Below are 21482 nucleotides of genomic sequence, written 5' to 3'. Positions count from 1 at the left end.
CCTTCCTGCTTCCCCTCCATTTGCTTTGCGTCCTCCCTGCATCCCATCATAATGATGCCTATATTATCTGCTTACTGTGTTGTTTAATGTGCTTTTCATTTTTATTTGCTGTCCCCTTTTTCATGTAGGGCAGTGGTTCCGTTAATGGGAGCCCCTTGATGTCAACATCCGGTGCTAGCACCCCGGGCCGAGGTGGGCGGAGGCAGCTCCCCCAGACTCCTCTGACCCCACGCCCCAGCATCACCTACAAGACCGCCAATTCCTCGCCTGTCCACTTTGCTGAGGGTCAGAGCGGCCTCCCAGCCTTCTCCCCTGGCCGTCTCAGCCGCGGCCTTTCTGAACACAATGCCCTGCTCCAGAAAGAGCCCCCGAGCCAGCCTCTAGCTCCTGGCTCCCGAATTGGCTCTGATCCTTACCTAGGGCAGCGTCTGGACAGTGAGGCCTCCGCCCACACCCTGCCTGAGGATACACTCACCTTTGAAGAGGCAGTGGCCACCAACTCTGGCCGCTCCTCCAGGACTTCCTATGTGTCCTCCCTCACTTCCCAATCCCACCCTCTCCGCCGTGTACCCAATGGCTATCACTGCACTTTGGGACTCAGCACTGGCGTCCGGGCGCGGCACAGCTACCACCACCCCGACCAGGACCACTGGTGCTAGCTGCACCACGACCACCCATGTACCAGCTCCATGGGTGAGGGTTCCAGTTGATGAGTTTTATCATCCGCTCTGGGCTGTGGGGTCACAGCCCTGGGAGGAGGGCCCTCACATCGCGGCCTCTGTGGTGGAGGCTCCTGCTTCTCTCCCTCCCTCCCTTTTACACTGGATAGACTAATAAAGCCCTTTCTTAGAGGGATATGGTTCTCTCTATCCTCCTGTGTACTGCCTTCCTGGGTTCCATGCCAGATGTTGGATCCTAAGCAGGAGGTAGCTGAGTTGAGATGGACCCAGCAAATCCAAATCCTATGTCATGGCCTCCAGCATCCAGGGTGGGTCCTTGGGACTTTTCTTAGGAGGGACTTTCTGAGCCTCATGGAGAGTATGGTTTGTCCAAATGTGTGGCATGGGAGATGGGGTTCCCCTGAAAGCAAGGAAAGGAGCCCAGCTGTGGCCTGGTAGCACCTGCCAGCACCAGTGATCTCACATCTCTTGTGGTCTTGGAGTCAAATAGCACATGTGTGTAGAGATGCGCTCAAGGGCCTGCCTTTCACCTACACTGTCACCATAACAGGGACCAAATCTGGAGGATGTCCTTGCTGTTGATTCTGGTTTTCAGTCACAACACTTTCACTGTTTGTCATTTCTATGTAGTTGATCTAGAAAAAGCAGAAATCAAAACAGGAAAGGAAATGTTTGTGTAACTTTAAAAAAAAAAAAGTCAACATGTAGGAAGGTCTCCATTTTGCATTGTTTCTGTGTCTTGTATGCAATGTTGCTGTATGTATTCTACCCTGCCTGGGATGTCCCCAATGACCCTGGCTCCTCTGCTCAACCAAGTGCCTGATCTCTGGCTCTGAGCATTGTGGATGAGGTACGGCCTCAGGAAGCATCGGGTGGATTGGGTGGGAGCTGCTCAGAGCAGCACTGGGGCTTGTGTCTTAGGGACATTGACAGTGTCCAGCAGCATGTCAGAGAAGCAGCTGTAGTGCCCGTGTTTCTCCCTGAGTGATGGGTTCTGAAGAAGCCAGAGCGGCACAATGCGTGCTTGCATGAGGCACTTTCAGCCTTTTTAAATCTGACTCTCAGGGATGGGATGCCTGCCAAGTAGGGTATAATCTCTGTTGTGTTTTTAAAACAACAACAAAATAAAACAAACAAACAAAAAAACCTAGTATTCACTGGATGCTGAAGAGTGCAAAATGCTAGCAGAGAAGAGGCTGGGGTTAGAGGAAGAAGCCCGCACTGGCAGTGTTACAAGAAACTGGCAGGAAGGAAATGGCCCTGGAGCAGGCCAGGTACCTAGAGCTAAGTGAGGCCCCTGTCCCAGCACTAGAAAAATAAAACCTCATGGCTGCTTTGCAAAGGGAAAACCCAAGCTCAGGAAGGTGTTCAGTGTGCACAGATAGCTGGGAGGCCACGAGGGAAAGGTCGCACACAGACAGGCAGGCACTCCTTGGTGTGGTCTCTGTTGTGAAATTTCTGATGACTTCTTGGTGGCTTGTTGTCTTCTACCCCATGTTTCTCACAGGATCTGTGTGTGTGTGTGTGTGTGTGTGTGTGTTAGCATGTGTGTATTAGCGTGTGTGAGTGTGTGTGAGCATGCATGCGTCATAGGAGATGCAGGTGTGTGTGTATGTGTGTGGTGTGCATATGTGTGTGTGTGTGTGTAGGTGTGTTCAGCAAGTGGCTATTGTCAACCATAGGGCTATGCAACAAAAGACACATTACTAGAAACAAAACACAAGACCACCACTTGGTCTAGGGTTTCAGCATGATTGTGACCAAACCTTTTATAGAATTTCCTTATACAAAGGCACAATACCCTGAAACTTTAACAGAGTCTTTTATTCCAGTAGGGTAAAATTAAACAGGACTCTTGGACTGCGCATGTGACTGCACCCATGTTGCAACAGAGAAGGATGTGCATTTTGATACTGATGTTCTGTCTCTGTTCCAGCCCCAGCCCCTTCCTTTTCTCTTGAGTGTTGAATGTATACATTCTGTGTGGAACTACAGCTGCCTCAGACAATCCTGGGTTGGGAATCATCTTTATCCCACATTAACATAGCTGGCTTTTCTTCCAAACATTGGTATACATGAAAATCACAAGAAACAAGGAAAGGAGACATGATGTCTTGCTTCCTGACTTTGGGTTTGTTTCTGTATTGTCTCTTTTCAAGATGTTGTCTGTTCCCCCTGAAATTTCATAGTGAGTTGCCAAAATTTAAAATGCAACAACCAGCTGTCTGCATCTGGAACCTGTCAAGCAGTGGCTGTAGTTTGAACAAGTTATGTGTGCATGTAAAATATACACATATATACATTATACAAGTATGTGCATGAAATGTATATCTTCGTACTTTTTGATACAATGTATCCATTTGTTAATTTTTAATTATATTTGATATAAATTGAAGGTTTGTCGCAAAAATTTATATTTAACAGTGTTGAGAGAGAGAGAGAGAGAGAGAGAGAGAGAGAGATCCAATCATGCAACACAAATGGGATCTACTTTTAAACAACAGTCCTTTGACTAGTTTGCTGCCTGAATAATATTTACAAACTAAACTTTGGATTCTGCTCTTGTTTCTACAATGACTTTTTGTATAAAGCAAAGTCCTTGGATTAAATAAAAACAACCCAAAAAAATCGAAATCAAAACCCAGGATGCAACTGGGTGATACCTGAGGACGGTGTGTCTCAGTGCGTCGGTGGAGAGGGTATACTGCCAGGAGAGCTCAAGAAAAATTGAGAACTTCAACAAAGTGCCTGTGAGCACTTGAGTTTAATGCAGGAGCAAGATGTGGTTTGACAAGAACAGTGCGCTTTGTTTGGAACCTTATGAGAGTTGTCCAGATTACACAGAGCAATAATACTCAGAATCCTTAGTTGCTGGAGAGGTGCGGGTACCCTGTGCTTCCCAGAAGACACTACAGGGAGAGCTAGGGAGGGAGGAAAAGGCTGTCCTCTCCCAGAATCTCCCAGTGTCAAGTGTGGATGGGTGTATTGAGTTTCTGCAGCTCTTGAGGCCACTGGGAGATTAACTTCTTCTGAGCTACAGGCTCTAACAGGATGCTCTGACACTGCCGTTCACTTCCTTAAAAGTCAAGAGCCTAACAAGGCATCAGTGCCAAGCCAAGTCCCTCCAGCTCAAAGACTACACTTCCTAGAGCATCTGTTCTATGCCCAGCCCTTTTGTGACACGTGGTCACTGGTGTACGTAGCAGTGGCACTTGGCTCCTGTGGATCTTACACCTCTGCATGTTCCCCAGTGGTTGGTCAAGTGCAGGGGTTAGAATTGATTCCTTGGCTCCTTTCTCTCCCGAATTTCCACTAACGTTGATGTTAAGAGACAAATCCAGTAGGGTGTCATTTGAGGCCTTGGAACAGATTTTACTTAGTAAATACCAAAAAACAAGGAACACAACACTATTCTGGTTTGAGCCGCACTGACTTGACTGCTTTAAATCTAGAACAAAAGTGGAGTGTGAACTGTGGGCAGCCTTGCTAAGTGAGAAAAGACAAAGAGTGGGCCAGTCATGCGATGAGGTCAACAGTATATGTAGCAGCTGCCTAACAATAGTTTAAAGGCCGCTGCCATCTAAAAAAAAAAAATGTCAAAGATATGAGGAATAATGGAAAACAGAGATTTAATCAGTGTGCAAGAACACCTAGAGGTCCAAATTCATCTGGGCACTGACACAGCATTAGGCATTAGCCTTAAATAGAGAAAGAATTGGGAGGATGGGAAGGGAGGTATTCGTAATTAAGTCCTCATCAAGGGGTGTGGTCTAGTTGGTCATTGTGTCCTATTCTAGATCTGCAAAGTGGTCCAAAGTTTTTTGTCTGAGGGGTACAAGCTGTTTCTCAGGAGATGGTTGCTTCTCTGGGGGCTTGGGGGGGCAGTTTATCATGGTGGACAATTGCTTCCATCTAGGGAGAGTGTTCTGCAAGCCTCTGCTGTACCGGAAATCCAAGGTAACTACAGGTTTAAGATGATTTGATACGTTTAGGTGTCCTCTGAGGGTGTTTGGAGCAAGACATTCCAAAAATCTGACAGTCTGATGCCTTGGGTTAATTGTCTGTATGCTTCTGTCTTAACTGAATGACATAGGCAAGGTACCACCAATTCTAGATAGACCCCCCCAAAATGAAGGAGATCAATACAGATGAAAGCAGAGATGCTAGCTTTTCACTGGCTTTTAGTTACATTGTGGTCTCAGTGTAAAAGCAGTTTTAAGTGCTTGGTTTATTTGGACTGTATCTTACTGCAGAGTCTTGGAAACTGGCCTCTTCCTACTTGATGGTTGGGTTATACTTGATTATGTTTGCTGTCAGGTTCTGAGGCCCTTCTAAGTTGTAGGAGAAACAAACGTTTTTTTTTTTTTTTAAGTAAACACTTCTGTTGTGTGACCATATTCTTAGCTACATTAGGTGTATGGTATCAGTAATAGGTCTTTGAAATTTTCCTCTTGTATATAAGGAGGAGATTGAATATACCCCCCCAAATTCCATTTACTACCCCCACCCACCCAAATTGTGTGGTGCTAAATTATATCAGATGTCAAAAGTTGACTAGAAGAAGATGTTTCTGTCACCAGTGCTTCGGTGAGTGACCCTAAGACACTCCATTATTTCCCAAGTGGGATCTGATGGAATCTTTCTTTCTTCTGTTAACTCCTCCCCAGTTTGTCATGGAATGATGTCATGGAATGAAACAGGTGAAATAACCTTGAAGACAGTGAGGTCAGGGGCCTGTTAGGTGTTGGCTAGAGCACAGCCCATTTTTTTTTTCCTGGCAATCCCGAGCTTTCCCCAGGCAGATGCTGTATTAGAAGCCATAGAAAGGGACACTGCGGTGAACACAACAATCTTTACCCTCTCCAAAAGCAAGGCTGGGTTAGTTTGGTCCAGTCTCTTGGTGCAGGCAGACCCTCAGTTCTTTCATTCTTATTTGACCCACTTAAGTCGTTCCTTAAGAGTTTCTATCAGGGGAACACAGCTACTGGTATAGCCTTGACTGAAGGCAGGTCCTCCTCTGGTTGGGGAAGATGGTCCTCTTTGACTAGGCACGCAACCTCAGGGGGGATGCACTAAGTGTGGTGAGGGAGGAAGGAGAAACCAGTGTAGTCAGCTAGGTCAGCTGAATCCATGAGGTGACAGATGTGCCAGCCAGGGTGCCCTCACAACCTACATGTTCCCTAGTAGTTTTGAGTTGAAGACACTTGGTTGCAGATTTACCTCATATATGTTATCTGCAGCCATATGCATTGCTTCATAAATTTCAGAAAATTCTGGCCAGACCGAACTAATCCCAGAATATGTTTTTTTTTTTTTTCCTAATTGGAAGAGTAAAAACAGCTTTGAAAGAGTTTTGCGGTGAGATAGTGAAAGGAAAGCTATTGGCTCAGGACCTCCCAGACAAGGTCTCAGCACAGACCCAGAGGGACAGGGGGGGGGGGCAGGAATAAAGGACAAAGACAGAAGAGGGAACAAAGGAGAGGGGGAAAGGGGGGGTAAGGAAGAGGGAGAGGGGTATTCTGGAGAGTGGCACATAGGAAAAAAAATGCAGTTTATAAAAGGTACAAGGGGGAACCCTTTGTTAGGATGAGGTGTTTAATTTGACATGTTAATTAGGTGGGCCAAAAGGCCTTTTGATTGCTGGACTTCAATACTTTGATAGCTGGACCTTGGTAGTCAGCCCCAGGAGGAGGCACTGGCCAAATTAGGGAATAGTCTTGGGGGCTAGCTAGGAATGTAATCTAATGGTTTCAGTAAAGCTGTAGGAATTGGATGGAAAGGCAAGGCCTGCCAGAGCCATGCTCACTGTGCTCAGACTAGCCTGAGTCCCTTCAAATAGTTCTTGGTGATCAGGGGCCAAAGAATACCACAAAAATCCACACCAAGGGGCTAGAGGATGGCTCAGTAGTCAAGAACACTGGCTGCTCTTCCAGGGAGCCTGAGCTAAATTCCCAGCAACATGGCGGCTCACAGCCATCTGTAATGGGATCCTATGCCCTCTTCTGGTATGTCTGAAGATAGTAACAATGTACTCATAAATAAATAAATCTTTAATAATCTTTTAAAAAAAATCACATCAAGCAATAAACCAAAATAAATCAAGAGATTTATTGGGGGGTTGGGGACAGGGGATTGGCTGCCTCTGATTGGGAATGGGTGATGGATCTAAGCAGTGATATCCAACAAATCATAGCATGCAGCAGGCAGGTCTCACATGGGAGCTTTAATAAGAGGGATGGGGTAAAGGGGTGCAGAGGCTGCTTCTGGGTGGAGGAAGGGAAGAAGTGGGGAAGGGAGGGAAAGCAGGGCCTTTTATTGGAGCTGTGTCACATGTGCAGGAGGACATGCCACAGAGGCAACAGTGGGGCTGTGTGGCTTCTGGGAAGCTAGTGATGATGTGTCTTGTCACCCTCGGACTAGCCATGAAGGTGCCTGATGGTTCCATTGTCACCAGGTCCCAAGGGCTGGCCGTGGTGGTCCTGACTGCTAACACTGTAACTCTCTTTTTCTTATCATAAAGAGGAGAGCTAAAAGGGGAAGAATGAAGAGACAGGGATAGGGGTGCTGGTTCTCTTAAACTGCTTCCTGCTGTCCAGGGCATCATCAATTTTAGGGTACAGTTGCTCCTCACTATCACGACACATTCCACAGTTGTTGGTATCAGGCTCCTCTGTGGTTAGAGGTTGGTAATTCTGTAAGAGGAACTGATTAACCCTTTGACTGGAAAACTTTTTGGATTTGTCATTGGAAAAATGTGGAGAGGAGGTTGATAAAACAGGGTGCAGAGAATAAAATCAGAAAAATGAGAAGAAGAGAGATCAGGAAAGGCAGTATCCATTTTCATATGGGGTTTTCAAAGACTAAGGGGTCAGAGGCATTGCGTTGTTCCTTACGCTTTTGGAGGTCTGTTTTGGAGTTGTTAGATTTTGTTCTTTATACACCAGACTGGTTGATGTAGAGGCTGTAGTTTTCTTGGAGAAAAAGGCAAAGGCCACACTCTTCAGCTGTAAGAATGTCTAGTCCCCGTTAGTCAGTTGTGAAGTACCACTGCTGCCAGGGAATTGATTTGTCCTTGGAGAGTGAGTATGGTTTGGGGCACCTGTTGAAGATCTTGGATAAATTGGGAAGAGAAATGATGGTACAAAGTTACAGAAGTGGCCAGTCCTACTGTTACGGTGGCAACACCTGAGGTTATTCCTGCAACTGCCAGGTGGGGCAAACTTTGAATTACCCTTTTGTTATGCCAGGTAGCTATTGAGTCCATGCCCACTGGGATCGGTAAGGGCTCCTCTCCATGTATCACTCCTAATTGAGGAAAGAGAAACACCAGTGTAGAAACTCCTAATTGGCAGGTAGGTGATGATATATACCTGAGTACCATAAAGAATGGACATGTTCTATTCTATAGAGCACTAAAGTCAAGTTTGTTACAGTCTAGGGAACTTAAAGTTTCTATGGAATGTGTCCCAGATGCCTTAAAATAGTTTGCCATGCCAAAGAAAGGGATATAGAAGAGGTAGGGTGTCATGGCAACATCAGGGTCAGGACAATTGGTGAAAAGTGAAGCAAGACTATGTGACAGGATCATTGGAGAAGTTGCAAGTGACGGTTGTGAGCTGATTCTAGGGGGCGCACACAACCAGCAGTCTTCAAAGTGGCCAGGTTGGGTAACATGAGGAGTTGATAGGCCAAGGTCAGGTTCTGGACCAGGTGAAATGACAGGTTAGTATTTATTTAGGAGAGGAGATGTCAAAGAAGAAATGAGCTTGGAGGAGTGTTTAATTACGTCTCCTATTTCCCCTATCTTCAGAGTTTAGATAATTAGGACATATTTTCTCTGCATATGAAGCGTGCTTTTTGGGGAGCTCAGATTGGTTGGTGCAGTAGGTAGAGTTTACCAACAATGCCTGTTTCCCACCTGGAATCCCATGGGTCCTGGATCTAGAAGAAGAGGGTCTGGTGTCATAGATAGAAGAGGTGAATTGTTTGTGATGTTGCCATATGTAATTGGCAAGATGAATATGGGCAGTCCCCATATCTGTCTGGCATTTCTTACAATAATCTCCTCTTTAGTAGAGGGGACTGCTGGGTACTGGATTAGGTATTTACTGTCTAAGGTAATGGCTTTGTAGGTCGGAGTAGTTGTTAGTTCCAAGTAGGTAACCTGAGGGATGGACAATTGGACCTTAGAAAGTGAGACTCTATAGCCTTGGCTGGACAGGAAATTTAGAAGAGCAGAGGTGTTAGTTTGGCTAATTTATAGAGAGGGGCTGCAGAGAAGAATGCCATCAACAAACTGAATAAGCTTAGATCTAGGAAGAGAAAGAGTAGAGTAGAGCAGATCAGAAGCCAAGGCCTAGCCAAATAGATGTGGACTGTTCTGGAACCACTGAGGTAGGACAGTCCAGGTGAGTTGGGTAGAGAAGTGAGTGTCAGGGTCAGTTCAGATAAAAGCAAAAATGTTTTGTGACTAGGTATCCAGAAGGATAGAAAAGAATGTGTCCTTGAGACCTGGGACTCAGAAATCAGAAGTTCCTGAGGGGATAATGGAAAGGAGTAAGGGTGGAGAGGATCTACGGCAGAATTAAGGAGTCTGAGTTCTTGAACCAGGTGATAGGTTCCCTTGGGCTTCATAACTGCAAGCATGGGGTATTAAAAGGGGATGACAAAAAAAAAAAAAAAAAGCTGGGCAGTGGTGGTGCATGCCTTTAATCCCAACACTTGGGAGGCAGAGACAGGGATTTCTGAGTTCGAGGCCAGCCTGGTCTACAAAGTGAGTTCCAGGACAGCCAGGGCTACACAGAGAAACCCTGTCTAAAACAAAAAAACAAAACAAAAAAAAAAAAAAAGAAAAAAAAAAGAAAAAGAAAAAGCGGGGGGGGGGCTCGATGAAATGGGGCGAAGATGTTTTATCCTTAGGAGTTCAGAAATGATAGGCTTATATCCCCTGAGGCTCCGGAGAGAGAGGGTACTGAGCTTGGGTGATGTGCCAGATAGGGTTCTGCAAACAGAGGGGTTCTGGATGTCCCAGACTTGGGGGGGGGTCCACCTCTGAGGTGCTGGCAATGTTAAAACATGTTAGATAGCAAAAGGAAGGAGGAGAGGGGCTGCTAGTGAGCTGAAGGTTAGGTGAATGGGGAAGCAAAGGAAATAGAGGTTCCCACTTTAGCTAGAAGACCCCTTCTCAATAAGGGGACACATTGGCACCACCAAAAAGAATGTAACTAAAATGCAACTGATTGGTGGTGGTGGGGGTGAGGTTTGTAAGGCTGTCCCCCTACCCCAACAATAGGGAAGTGAGAAAGAGAGGAGGGTACACAAAACTCCATTAGGACCAAGTGAGTGGCCCTGGAATCTAAAAGGAAGGAGATGAGTTGCCCTGGTACTGTGATAACTCCTTGGGGGCCCCTGTTAGAGATGCTGGAGGTCAGTTCAGTGGAGCTCAGGCCCCTTGGGTCATCCACATGTGAGTCATGGAGGGCAGTCTGGGAGTGATGTCCCTGGGAACAAGTGGCATGGGCAATAGGCAGCCCAGTGTCCCTCTTTTTTTTTTTTTTAATATACCAGCTGACTTTAAAAAAAAGATGTATTTATTTTATTTATTTTATGTATATGAGTACACTGTAGCTGTACAAATGGTTATGAGCCTTCATGTGGTTGTTGGGAATTGAATTTCGGTCCTCTGCTTGCTCAGGTCAACCCCGCTTGCTCCAGTTGTCCCCCGCTCGCTCAGGTGCTAAGATTTATTTATTATTGTAAATAAGCACAACTGGTGTTGTCTTCAGACACATCAGAAGAGGGCATCAGATCTCATTACGGGTGGTTCTGAGCCACCATGTGGTTGCTGGGATTTGAACTCAGGACCTTCGGAAGAGCAGTCAGTGCTCTTACCTGCTGAGCCATCTCACCAGCCCCCAGTGTCCCTCTTGATGACATGTTTGACATGGTCCTCACGGCTCTCAGGGGTTAGGGCAGGCCTCTGGCTAGTTTTGAGACCACATTTGAGACAGGGACCTAGTGATTTCCAAGTCTTAGGCGGCCAGGGAGTTGTCAAAGCTGCTTGAACAGCCTTGGCCAGCATATGGTATTTTTGTTTGCAGGCCTTCTTATCTCTCCCATGGTACACCTTAAAGGCCACTGCTAAGACTTCTTCCTGTGGAGTTAGGGGTCCTCTGTCCAACATTTAAGCTTGGCCCTAATATCAGGGTAGCTTTGGGAAAAGAAACAGGTCATCAGGTTTTCAGGGTGTAAATTAGTATATTGTAAGAGGGCCTTTGTAAGACACTCTAAAAATTGAGACACATTTTCCTGTTTGTCCTGGATGACCTCTTGCAGTTTTTCATAATTTACTGGTTTAAGGACATCCTTAAGGAGACCAGCCAGGAGGCAAGTTGTAAATTGCTTTCTAGCTAGAATGTTGTCTGGGGTATTATAATTCGATTGGATATCCTGGTCAGGCACTGCCTCAGACCCATTGGGAGAGCTGCATTGGTCTGGTGCATTTTATCTGCATGTACTCTACCCTGTTCCCAAACTCACCTGCACTCCTCAGGAAGAGGTTGTTTGTGAGGATCATGTATATATCATGGAAATTAAGACTATAAGATTGAGTGATATACTGAAATTCCTTAATAAAGATGGAGGAGTTTGAGGTATAGGATCCCAGCCTTTTTTTCTCTTTGAGAAAGTTCACTTAACGAAAAGGGGACATGTACCCTGACTAGACTATCTACCCCAGGGACTTCTTGCAAAGAAAGAACTGAGAATGGGTTACACTAGGTGGGGAAAGAAGGAGGGGGATTGGCTGTCGAAAGAGAGCAGTTATTGGGAGGGCTAAAAGCTGTAGTTGGGGTGAAAATAGGTGTAGTGTGGGATGGTTAGTGTGGTCTGTAGCTGGAGATGGACGGGAGGAGACTGGAGAAGCTGGGTGAGGAGAAGAAGCTGAAGAGACTCCAGGAGACTGGAGAAGGTGGATGGTGATGGTAAGGAGGAGGCTTAGTAGCTGGATCGAGGATAGTATAAGTTTCATCTGGTTGAGATTTCATAGCTAGGAGGAGCTAAGTTGGGGAACAGGAAGATCAGAAAGAAGGTTTGTAGGGGAAGTAAGAAAAAGCCTGAATGCAGGAAGCCTTCCATTATCTGGACCATTGGCAATAATTGTAAAGATCCCTTATAATAATAGGATCATGCCTCCAGGCTGGGAAAGAAGAGTTGGTGATTGTGGAAGAGTTTATTATGTGGATCATAACACCAGAACAACAACCCGGCTGCGACCTACTATAGAATCTGTTCGAAATTTTGAACAGTGGGTAGTCTCAGCAGAATCAATTGCAGGGAGCTATGCAACAATTCAACCAACGATACCTCTATTTGGCTTCAGTGGTAGCTGCAGAAAATGACCCCTATGGTCCCTTACCACCAGGCTGGGGAAAAAGAGTGGATTCAACAGAGTTTACTTTGTGAATCATAATACAAAAACAACCCAGTGGGAAGATCCAAGAACTCAAGGCTTACCAAATGAAGAACCCCTGCCAGAAGGCTGGGAAATTAGGTATACTCAGGAAGGTGTTAGGTACTTTGTTGATCATAACACGAGAACAACATTCAAAGATCCTCGCAATGGGAAGTCATCGGTAACTAAAGGTGGTCCACAGGTTGCTTATGAACGCAGCTTTAGGTGGAAGCTTGCTCACTTCCATTACTTGTGCCAGTCTAATGCACTACCCAGTCATGTAAATCAATGTGTCCCGACAGACATTATTTGAAGATTCCTTCCAACAGATTATGGCATTAAAACCGTATGACTCGAGGAGGCAGGTTTATGTAATATTTAGAGGAGAAGAAGGTCTTGATTATGGTGGCCTTGCAAGAGAATGGTTTTTCTTGCTTTCCCATGAAGTTTTGAACCCAATATATTGCTTATTTGAGTATGCATGCAAGAATAACTATTGTTTACAAATAAATCCAGCATCAACTATAAATTTCTGACCATCTTTCATACTTCTGTTTTATTGGTTGCTTTATTGCAATGGCACTGTTCCATGGAAAGTTTATTGATACTGGTTTCTCTTTACCATTCTACAAACATATGCTAAGTAAAAAAACGTACTATTAAGGATTTGGAATCTATTGATACTGAATTTTACAACTCTTTAATCTGGATAAGAGATAACAATATTGAAGAATGTGGCTTAGAAATGTACTTTTCTGTAGACATGGAGATTCTGGGAAAAGTTACTTCACATGATTTAAAGTTGGGAGGTTCCAGTATCCTGGTGACAGAAGAAAACAAAGATGAATGTATTGGTTTAATGACAGAATGGCGTTTTTCTCGAGGAGTACAAGGACAGACCAAAGCTTTCCTTGATGGGTTTAATGAAGTTGTTCCCCTTCAGTGGCTACAGTACTTTGATGAAAAAGAATGGGAGGTTATGCTGTGTGGCATGCAAGAGGTTGACTTGGCAGACTGGCAGAGAAATACTGTTTATCGAGAAATACTGTTTATCGACATTATACAAGAAACAGCAAGCAAATTATTTGGTTTTGGCAGTTTGTGAGCGATACTGATAATGAAGTACAAATGCGACGCTTGCAGTTTGTCACTGGAACCTGTCCCTTGCCTCTAGGAGGATTTGCCGAGCTCATGGGAAGTAATGGACCTCAAAAGTTCTGTATTGAAAAAGTTGGCAAAGACACCTGGTTACCAAGAAGCCATACATGTTTTAATCCCTTGGATCTCCCACCATATGAGTTATGAACAACTAAAGGAAAAACTTGTTTTTGCAATAGAAGAGACAGAGGGGTTTGGACAAGAATGACTGTGACTTGTCTTGGAGAAGCTCTTGCATTTAGATACCCCAGCCAAGAAAAAGTGCACAAATAGTGTATATAAGCTGTTCATTCTGTACAGTTAATTTTCTGAACCTTTCAAAGTATAAATGTTTTCCATTCTTCCACAGAAATATGCAAAACATTTCATCATTTTCTACTTTATTTATTGTTCCCTTTAAATGACTGACCAGGAAGAGAATCATCCTTAAATGTTGACACAAGCAAGAGAATTTATTAAAAAGTATATATCTATATAACCATATATGACAGTGGCTCTAGAGCGCCAGGTATATTAAACAATGCAGCTGTTCATTCACACACACACAAAAATAATAAAAAAAAAAAGAGGATCAAAAGTACCATTAGGAGGCCATTTAGAGTCATTATGAAGTGGCTATAGAGGCCAAGACTGACTGCAAAGGCTCATGAGTTTAGAAATCTTTAAATGAGGTGCTAGGTTTAGGGGTTTGAGGTTCTCCAGGAGGCATCCCAGTGGGGAAACTGAAGGTATGGAGGAAGATGTAATCCCCATGGGCGAGGAAAAAGGTTAGTACTGTCAACCACTAGTGGAGTCCCAAGGAAAGAGACAATAATAACAGAACACTCATGGTTTAAGCTAGCCTATCAGGCTATTTGATATCCAGGGCAGGGGGTGGGGATAGGGTGGGGCAGCACAGATGCCAGAGAGACACAGATCACCCAGTACCAGGATTTTTGAGAGGAAAAGGGAGGAGCTGTGCCTTGAGAAGAGAGAAGAAACCTTGCCCAAGGGAAGAGGTCTGTGGTGGAGTTGGCAAAAAGGGCCAGTGGTAGCCATGAAGGGTCTGGGGGTGGTGGTGGATGTGTCCTCCATCTCAAAAGATACCAGAGGGGTGCCAGGAGCTCAACAGTTGATTTCTCAGGTCCAGGGGGATGTTTAAATCAACAGGAGGGGAAACTCACCAATCAGCCGGTGTTAAATGCAGAAATCTAATGATCCAATGGCGGGAAAGTGAGTCTGTGGGGCAGGTGGACTTGTCAGGATGGGGTCCTGGCCTATGGGCTTACCCCACAGTGGGGTGCACCAGCACCAGAATAAAGGATCCAAGTGACACCACCACTGATGGATCTAAGAGGCGAAATCTGACAAAATGACATGGTACAACAGGCCTCATGTGAAAGATGTATTAAGAGGGGGGGGTCGGGGGTTGAAGATGAAGCCTCTGGGTGGAGGAAGGGAAGAAGTGGGAAAGGAGGAAAAGTGTGGATTTTTACTGGGGCGTTGTGCATGTGCCAGAGGACATGGGAGAGGAGACAGTGGGAATGTGTGGCCTCTGGGCACGTCCTGTTGTCACTGCATCCCTCAGCTGATCATTTCTGAGGGGATTAGCGATGGAGGTGCCTGATTGCCAACAACGGGTACAGCGACAGGCCAGGCTGTGATGGTGAGCTTTATAGAGGGTGGCTTAGTTAGGGTTTCTATTGCCAGGATGAAACACCATAGCCAAAAGCAATTTGGGGAGGAAGGGATTTATTTGACTTACATTTCCACAGCACTGTTCATTACTGAAGAAAGTCAAGACAGTAACTCAAGCAGGGCAGAGACCATGGAGGGTGCTGCTTATCTGTTTGCTTATCTGTTGACTTGCTCAGCTTGCTTTCTTATAGAACTCAGGACCACCAGCCCAGGGATGGCACCACCCACAATGGGCTGGACCTTCCCCCACTGATCACTAATTAACAAAACATCTTACAGATGGATCTCATGGATGCATTTCCTCAACCAAAGCTCCTTTCTCTCTGATGCCTCTAGCTTGTGTCAAGTTAACACACAAACCCAGCCAGCACAAGGTATGGAGCACACACATAAGGAAAATCTGGCAATGGTGGAAACATGTCTTATTGGCCCTTAGTGGAGCCATTGGCACAGTCATTGAAAGTGGTGTGGGGGATGAGGGAGTTGCCAGGAACCTGGTTCTGGAATGGGGACAAAGGACTTTTGGCAGTCCTTAGTATGCCCAGTAATTTTTCCATATGTTTTTAGGTGGCTGTGTTTTAGCAGAAGTAAAGAACTTTGGTTAGATACAAAGGTTAAGTACAGTTGTGCTCTTATACCAAGCTGAGGCTGCTCTACCGGGAAAGCTCCTCGTCATACTTGACAGGCATAGTGGCCCTTGCTTCTAGCACAGAGGATCCTGGGTACATACATATATAAAATATGTACATAAAACACCCCTTGTAAGCAGGGAGATAGGCAATACCCTACAAACATCCTGTGATATTTGCACCCATACAGGTCAGAAGAGTAAAGCTGCCTTCCATGAAAAAAAAATACTTAGAATAAATCATAAGGAAATTTATCTTAAAATAAATGTTTCATATACATATATTTCCATTTATCAAAAATTAAAGCAAATTTGCATGCTAATGAGATAGAGATGTTTGATTATTTTACACAAAGAATGAAATCTTAGCTGAATATTGATACTGCACATAGAAGACAGAAAGCATATTCAACATGATTTCAGAGTTGATATTTTAATTGTATAGTTATCATTGCTGAAAACGCTGGTTCACATAAATACCATGGAAGTTCAGAAATGTGTTTAAGGAACAGTTCAGAAATGGTTGGAAACTGTAAATCCCCAAACTAATGTGATTTTAAAAACTAGGGCCAGAAGCACAAGTAGAAGTGTGAAAAAGCAAATTCCGTAACAGGGTGCAATCCAAAGATGCGCCAGTTTGATATACACTGAGCAATAACAGTAGGAAAATTCTAAAAGCTGTGCCTGTAAGGGAAGACAGTGAAGCTCTGAGCCAGACTGCTCCATGGATTGGCTGGAGGTTTAGTGCCAATAGGAAAGAGAACAGCCAGAGGTACCTGGGGTCTCATCAGGGACAGAAAGAGGAGCTGCCTGGCTAGAAGGGAGGGCAGGGGTGGGGGAAGTCTTGTTGGGTTATTAAGGGAAGCAGCAGGGACAGAAGAGGAACCCATAAACTGCAAACTAGCACTGGAGGAAGAGCTGGGAGAGCCAGGCTAGAGTAGGGGCTTTGGTATGCATAACAGGGTGACACACAGTCATCCCAGGGCTTTCATTCATAACTATGTGCCCCATTTGCCTGAGGGAGGGGGAGGGGTGTTTTTTTTAGGTTTCTGAGGAATGCTGCTTGTGAGCCCTAGGAATCCTTCTTTGTCAGGCCTGAGCTAAGACCAGACTGTCATTTTGGGACATCGCTGTCTTTTGCAGGGATTGGTAGTTTGGGACCTAAAAGTTCCTATATGAACATGAAACTTTGTATGTACAATAAAAACCTGTGGGTTAAAAATGGGGTCCTGCGTCTGGCCCAGGGCTGGAGGCAGGACACAGGAAGTCTGACTGCGCAGACCCCACACAGCTTCAAGAAGCCACAGGGTGTCCAGCTGTGAGAAGTCACAGGACCCCCTCTGGGGGTTGGGGTGGGGATCCCTGTGGAACTGCTAGAGTTGGCTCAGGGGTCCTGGGCCTGCATGGAGACCGGAATAGCAGGTTCTAGCTCTTGGGTACTGAAAGACCCACAACGTGAGGACTCCCCCACATTCTGACTCAGGAGAGGCGACACCCCAAATCACTCACGAGAAACAGTCTTGATGCAAACAGCAAGAGGTTTATTCTGGAAAGGCCAGTGCACTGGGGATGACTCGTATCCCATGCAGGGGTAGAGAAATCGACCCCGAGCTCAAGGGGTAAGGGGTTGGTTTATAAAGACAGAAACTGCAAACACCTGGCATTGGGCTATAGCATTTGGCAAGCTAGCAAGTTTGCATAACGGGTTTAAGGAACGGTTAGAGTATTCTGTACAAACATTTCCTGGAACGATGGGACAAGTTAAACTTCTACTTTGTGGTTAGTACATCCTGGAACAATGGGTCATAAAAATTTCTACTCCCTGCCATTAGTGAGGTCTATTTTGGATATAGGTCTAAGGGCTTAAATAAATTTTCACTCTCTCTCAGGATCTTTCATTCCACACTCTTTCTAGTAAATAGTTCTAATCTTAGAACCAGACACTATCTTCTCCCTGACACACTTGATCCTTTAGGGCATGGTACTGTTGTCTCAAAACTAAAAGCTGCACTGTACTAAGTCTTGCTCTAATAAAGGCGACTAGCCTATTTAACACACATGGACCTATAATTAAAAGCAGATGCAAAATCAAAAGGGGCCCCATAAGGGTAGAAAGTAGGGTGGTCAAGAGTACAAGATACAAGCCTTTCAAGGTTTTCTGTACGATGGCGTCTAATATAGACCGAATCTCTAACTTGGAAGAGAGGTGGGGCTTGCAGGTCTCCTTCTTTTGAGTAGGCCTTCTGGAGCTGCTCCCACGCTCACTGTCTCACCCACTCGAGTGCCTTGAGCCTAGAGAACAAAGGCTGGGAAAGCAGCATGTCAGCACTATGTACAGAGGCTATTTTTACCAGTGGAGGGGGCCCCCCATAGAGTGATTTATAGGCGGTCAGTCCAAACTGTCCAGGGGTGTTTCTAACCCTGAAGAGCACAAAGGATAGGAGACCTATTCAATCATTAGCGCCGGTCTCCGCTGTCAATTTGGTAAGGGTCTCTGTAATGGTTTTATTCACCCTCTCTACCTGTTCTGAGCTTTGGGGCCTGTATGCACAATGTAACTTCTAATCAATCCCCAATATCTTGGCCAATCCCTGACTTACCTGGGCAACAAAGGCAGGTCCATTATCAGACCCGATTACCTTGGGTATCTCAAACCTCGGGAAGATTTCTTCTAGGATCTTCTTGGCTGCCACATTGGCCGTCTCAGTCCTGGTATGAAAAGCATCTACCCAGCCCAGCTAAGGCTGGGGCCATTAGTAGAGCCTTTTTAATTTTTTCAAAGGCTTTCTGGTGATCTGGGATCCACACAAACACCTCCTCTTCCTTGGTTAGGGGATACAATGGGGCAGCTAAGGCCACAAACCTCAGGTATCCAGAGCCTGCAGAAGCCAGTGGTGTCTAAGAATTCTCTTACTTGCTTGGTGTAGTTGGGGTGGGGATCTGAGTTACAGTCTTTTTTCTGGCTTCTTTTAGCCACCGCTTCCCATCTCAAAGGGTGCATCCCAAATAAGTAACTTCAGTCTGACACAGTTGAGCCTTTTTAGCTGAGGCTTGGTACCCCAACTCACCTAATTCTGTTAAGCACATTGGTCTTTATTTAAAGGGCGCCTCTGTCCATCATTATCCATTCTTGGTCTTCTGTTGCCCAGGTTCTCTATCTGTCTAGATCCTGTCTTTTCTTTTTCTCTTACCACTGTGGCCAAAATTTTAGTCAAAATTCTCTCTTGTTTTCTCTTTCTTTTGCCTCCCGCCTCTCTCTTTCTTCTGCCTCCTTAATACACTTTCTCTGCCTCTTTCACTAGATCACGTAACTCAGCCTCCTGTAACCCTTCCAATCTCTGAAGTTTCTTTCTGATATTCGAGGCCAACTGCCATATGAAGGCCAGGGCCACTGAGGCCTTCTGGCCTCCTGAGGTCGGATCAAAGGGAGTGAACCACCTGAAGGCTTCCATAAGCCTTTCAAGGAACACTGAAGGAGGTTTGGTCTGCCCCTACATTATCTCTTACCTTAGCCAAATTAGTGGGCCATCTTGAGGCACCTTGGAAACCAGAGCCTGGCGATAGATTTTCAAGTTCTGCCTACCTTCAGCCATGTTGTAGTCCCAACTGGGGTGAGTCAAAGGGAATCCCATGTCGATCTCATTTTGTAGCTGTGTAGGCCACCTGTCGGCTCCCGGGATATTCTTTTAGCCTCTAACAGAATTCTCTCTCGATCCTCAGTTGTGAAGAGCATCTGCAGCAGCTGATGACAATCATCCCAAGTAGGCTGATGAGAGAACATAAGGGACTCCACCAACCTTGTGAGGCATTGGGGATCCTTTGAGAAAAGGGGGTGGTTAGTTTTCCAGTTATAAAGATCAGCAGAGGAAAATGGCCAGTACTGAAGGGGTTGAAGGTTGGGCGGGTCCACTGGAGTCCATCCGGACTCTGTGCTTTCCGGCTCCATGTACCCGCAGTGGGTCCGCCTCCTGCCACCCTGAGGGGTTCAGGGTTCTCCAGCAGTGGGGGTTAAGCTGTGGATATGGGGGAGGTAGTGGACTAGGCTACTCAGGAGGCTTCTGAATCTCAGAATAGATTTTGGAGGAGCCAATGGGTTAGCTGGTGGCTCCAATTTGGGAGAAACCTTCACTTTCGATTTCTGATTTCTCTTGTAACACCAGAGCACAACCACAATTTTGGGAAGCAAAACCCAATTTTAACAGTGTAAACAATCCATTCTCTTTCACCAAATTATCCCCAGATAGTTGGAGAGTACTGCTTTTCTCAAACCTGTTCTCTCATGTGTAAACTATCTCTAGTCAGGGTACAAAGCACCTATGAGAATTACCTTTGCTTCTCTAGATTTTCACATAGCTCTAAACACATACCCAGAAACACACAAAACAGAAACCAATAGATCAAGACACATGCGACACTTTCTCATCCTCCACAAGCAGGCAAAAGAATTAGATGATTTCAGAGGGGGAAGCTTCTGCTTCAACAACAGAACTCGGTCCCTCTGACCAATCTCCAGAGACTACCAGGTGTCCCTGGCTCTCCCTACTTCCCAGGGTGTCCCCCAGGGTGCCAGCCTGTGATTCTCCCAGCATGTCTGCGGACCACAGTCCTCTGGTTCTTATGGCCCAAGAGGACAGCTGCAAATAGAAAACCCCATCAGGTGAGCAATACTATAAGGAACAAAGCAGCAGTACCATAAGCAACTCCTGCCTTATCCTACTTCCTTATCACAGCCTAAAGCTAGATTCTTGCCTTATCCTGCCCTAATGTTAGATTCCTGCCTGAGCTTACTTCCTTGTCCTAGGCCAATGTTAGACACCTGCCAAGTGGTACCCCAAAAGGCTTTCCACATCTCCCCCTTTTTAATTTAATAAATAAGGCTGAGCCTGTCTTAGGTTGTTCTGACAAGAATGCCTTCCTTACTTGTCCTCAAGACATGCGCAGCTTGTTTGTGTTATATGAACAAACATGGCCTTTTAGTTTTCGTTATAAACAAACATGGCCTGTTGGCACATGCCTCTGTCTTAGGTTGGCAAGGCCCTTGTGCAGAATCTAACCTGTCCTTGGCTTGCCAGCCTGTTAAATTAATAACTCTGTTTGGGGGCTCATTCTTAGTTTCAAGCCATGCACTTGGGCTGATAACATGTTGATGCTGTTAAAGGTAAGCTTTAACACGATGGGCAGGAATAAGAATTCCTAGGACAAGAAAGGCTAGCATGATCAAGCCATATATACCATTCTTGAAGCTTGACCAGGATGGAAATACTGACTTCAGGCTGTGAATAATCCTATCAGCAACATCAGCAGCATTGAAGCTTAGTGGAGCATAATTCTTTAAATTCATAATCTCACCATTCAAAGTTAAAATATCCAGAGAGGTATTGGGATTATACCAAATACCCTGCAAGTGTCTTTGAACCTTTTCCCAGCTATAGTGACTATCATTGTGAAAGATCCTGACAGAATGTAAAAGGTCACAGAAGCCCTGAAATTGGCAAAATAGATTTCATTGTTAGTAGAAGTAGCTTCACTGATTTAGAAAAATAGAGGTGCACAATGCTCTGGCCGCTCCTTGAACCCCTGTGTCTGCCAATGTTCTGACTGTTCCTTGAACCCAGGAACCCTACCTGTCATAGGATCCTTCCACTTCACTGAAGCATATATAGTGGAAGTTTGAGGGTGCCAAAAATGCTCAGCTGCTGAATGTCCATGCACATCCAAATTTTAAAAATTTTAATAAAAAGAACATGGTTGGCCGGGCATGGTGGTGCATGCCTTTAATCCCAGCACTCGGAAGGCAGAGGCAGGCGGATTTCTGAGTTCGAGGCCAGCCTGGTCTACAAAGTGAGCTCCAGAACAGCCAGGGCTATACAGAGAAACCCTGTCTCGA

General features: G+C 45.3%; 1 protein-coding gene and 1 pseudogene across 7 annotated transcripts in view; both read left to right on the top strand.

Moving 5' to 3' along the window:
• Cacna1b (calcium voltage-gated channel subunit alpha1 B) overlaps positions 1–3320 on the top strand; it is a 171978-nt gene extending 168658 nt beyond the window's left edge. For 6 of the 7 annotated variants that reach the window (XM_029474069.1, XM_029474066.1, XM_029474068.1 and 3 more), the window contains one exon: positions 129–3290. In XM_029474069.1, coding sequence (XP_029329929.1) covers positions 129–659 — 531 coding nt within the window. In that variant the 3' untranslated portion in view covers positions 660–3290. Of the gene's footprint in view, positions 1–128 lie in introns of all 7 variants that reach the window. The other variant, XM_021155454.2, reaches the window with a different exon arrangement.
• Positions 3321–11866: 8546 nt separating this feature from the next.
• On the top strand, positions 11867–13498 carry LOC110289806 (annotated as a pseudogene).
• The last annotated feature ends 7984 nt before the right edge of the window (positions 13499–21482 follow it).

This window comes from Mus caroli, chromosome 2, assembly GCF_900094665.2.
Source record: "Mus caroli chromosome 2, CAROLI_EIJ_v1.1, whole genome shotgun sequence".
Taxonomy (NCBI): Eukaryota; Metazoa; Chordata; class Mammalia; order Rodentia; family Muridae; genus Mus; species Mus caroli.
Note: the sequence above shows the minus strand (reverse complement) of the source record. Positions and strands in the feature narration are given on the sequence as shown.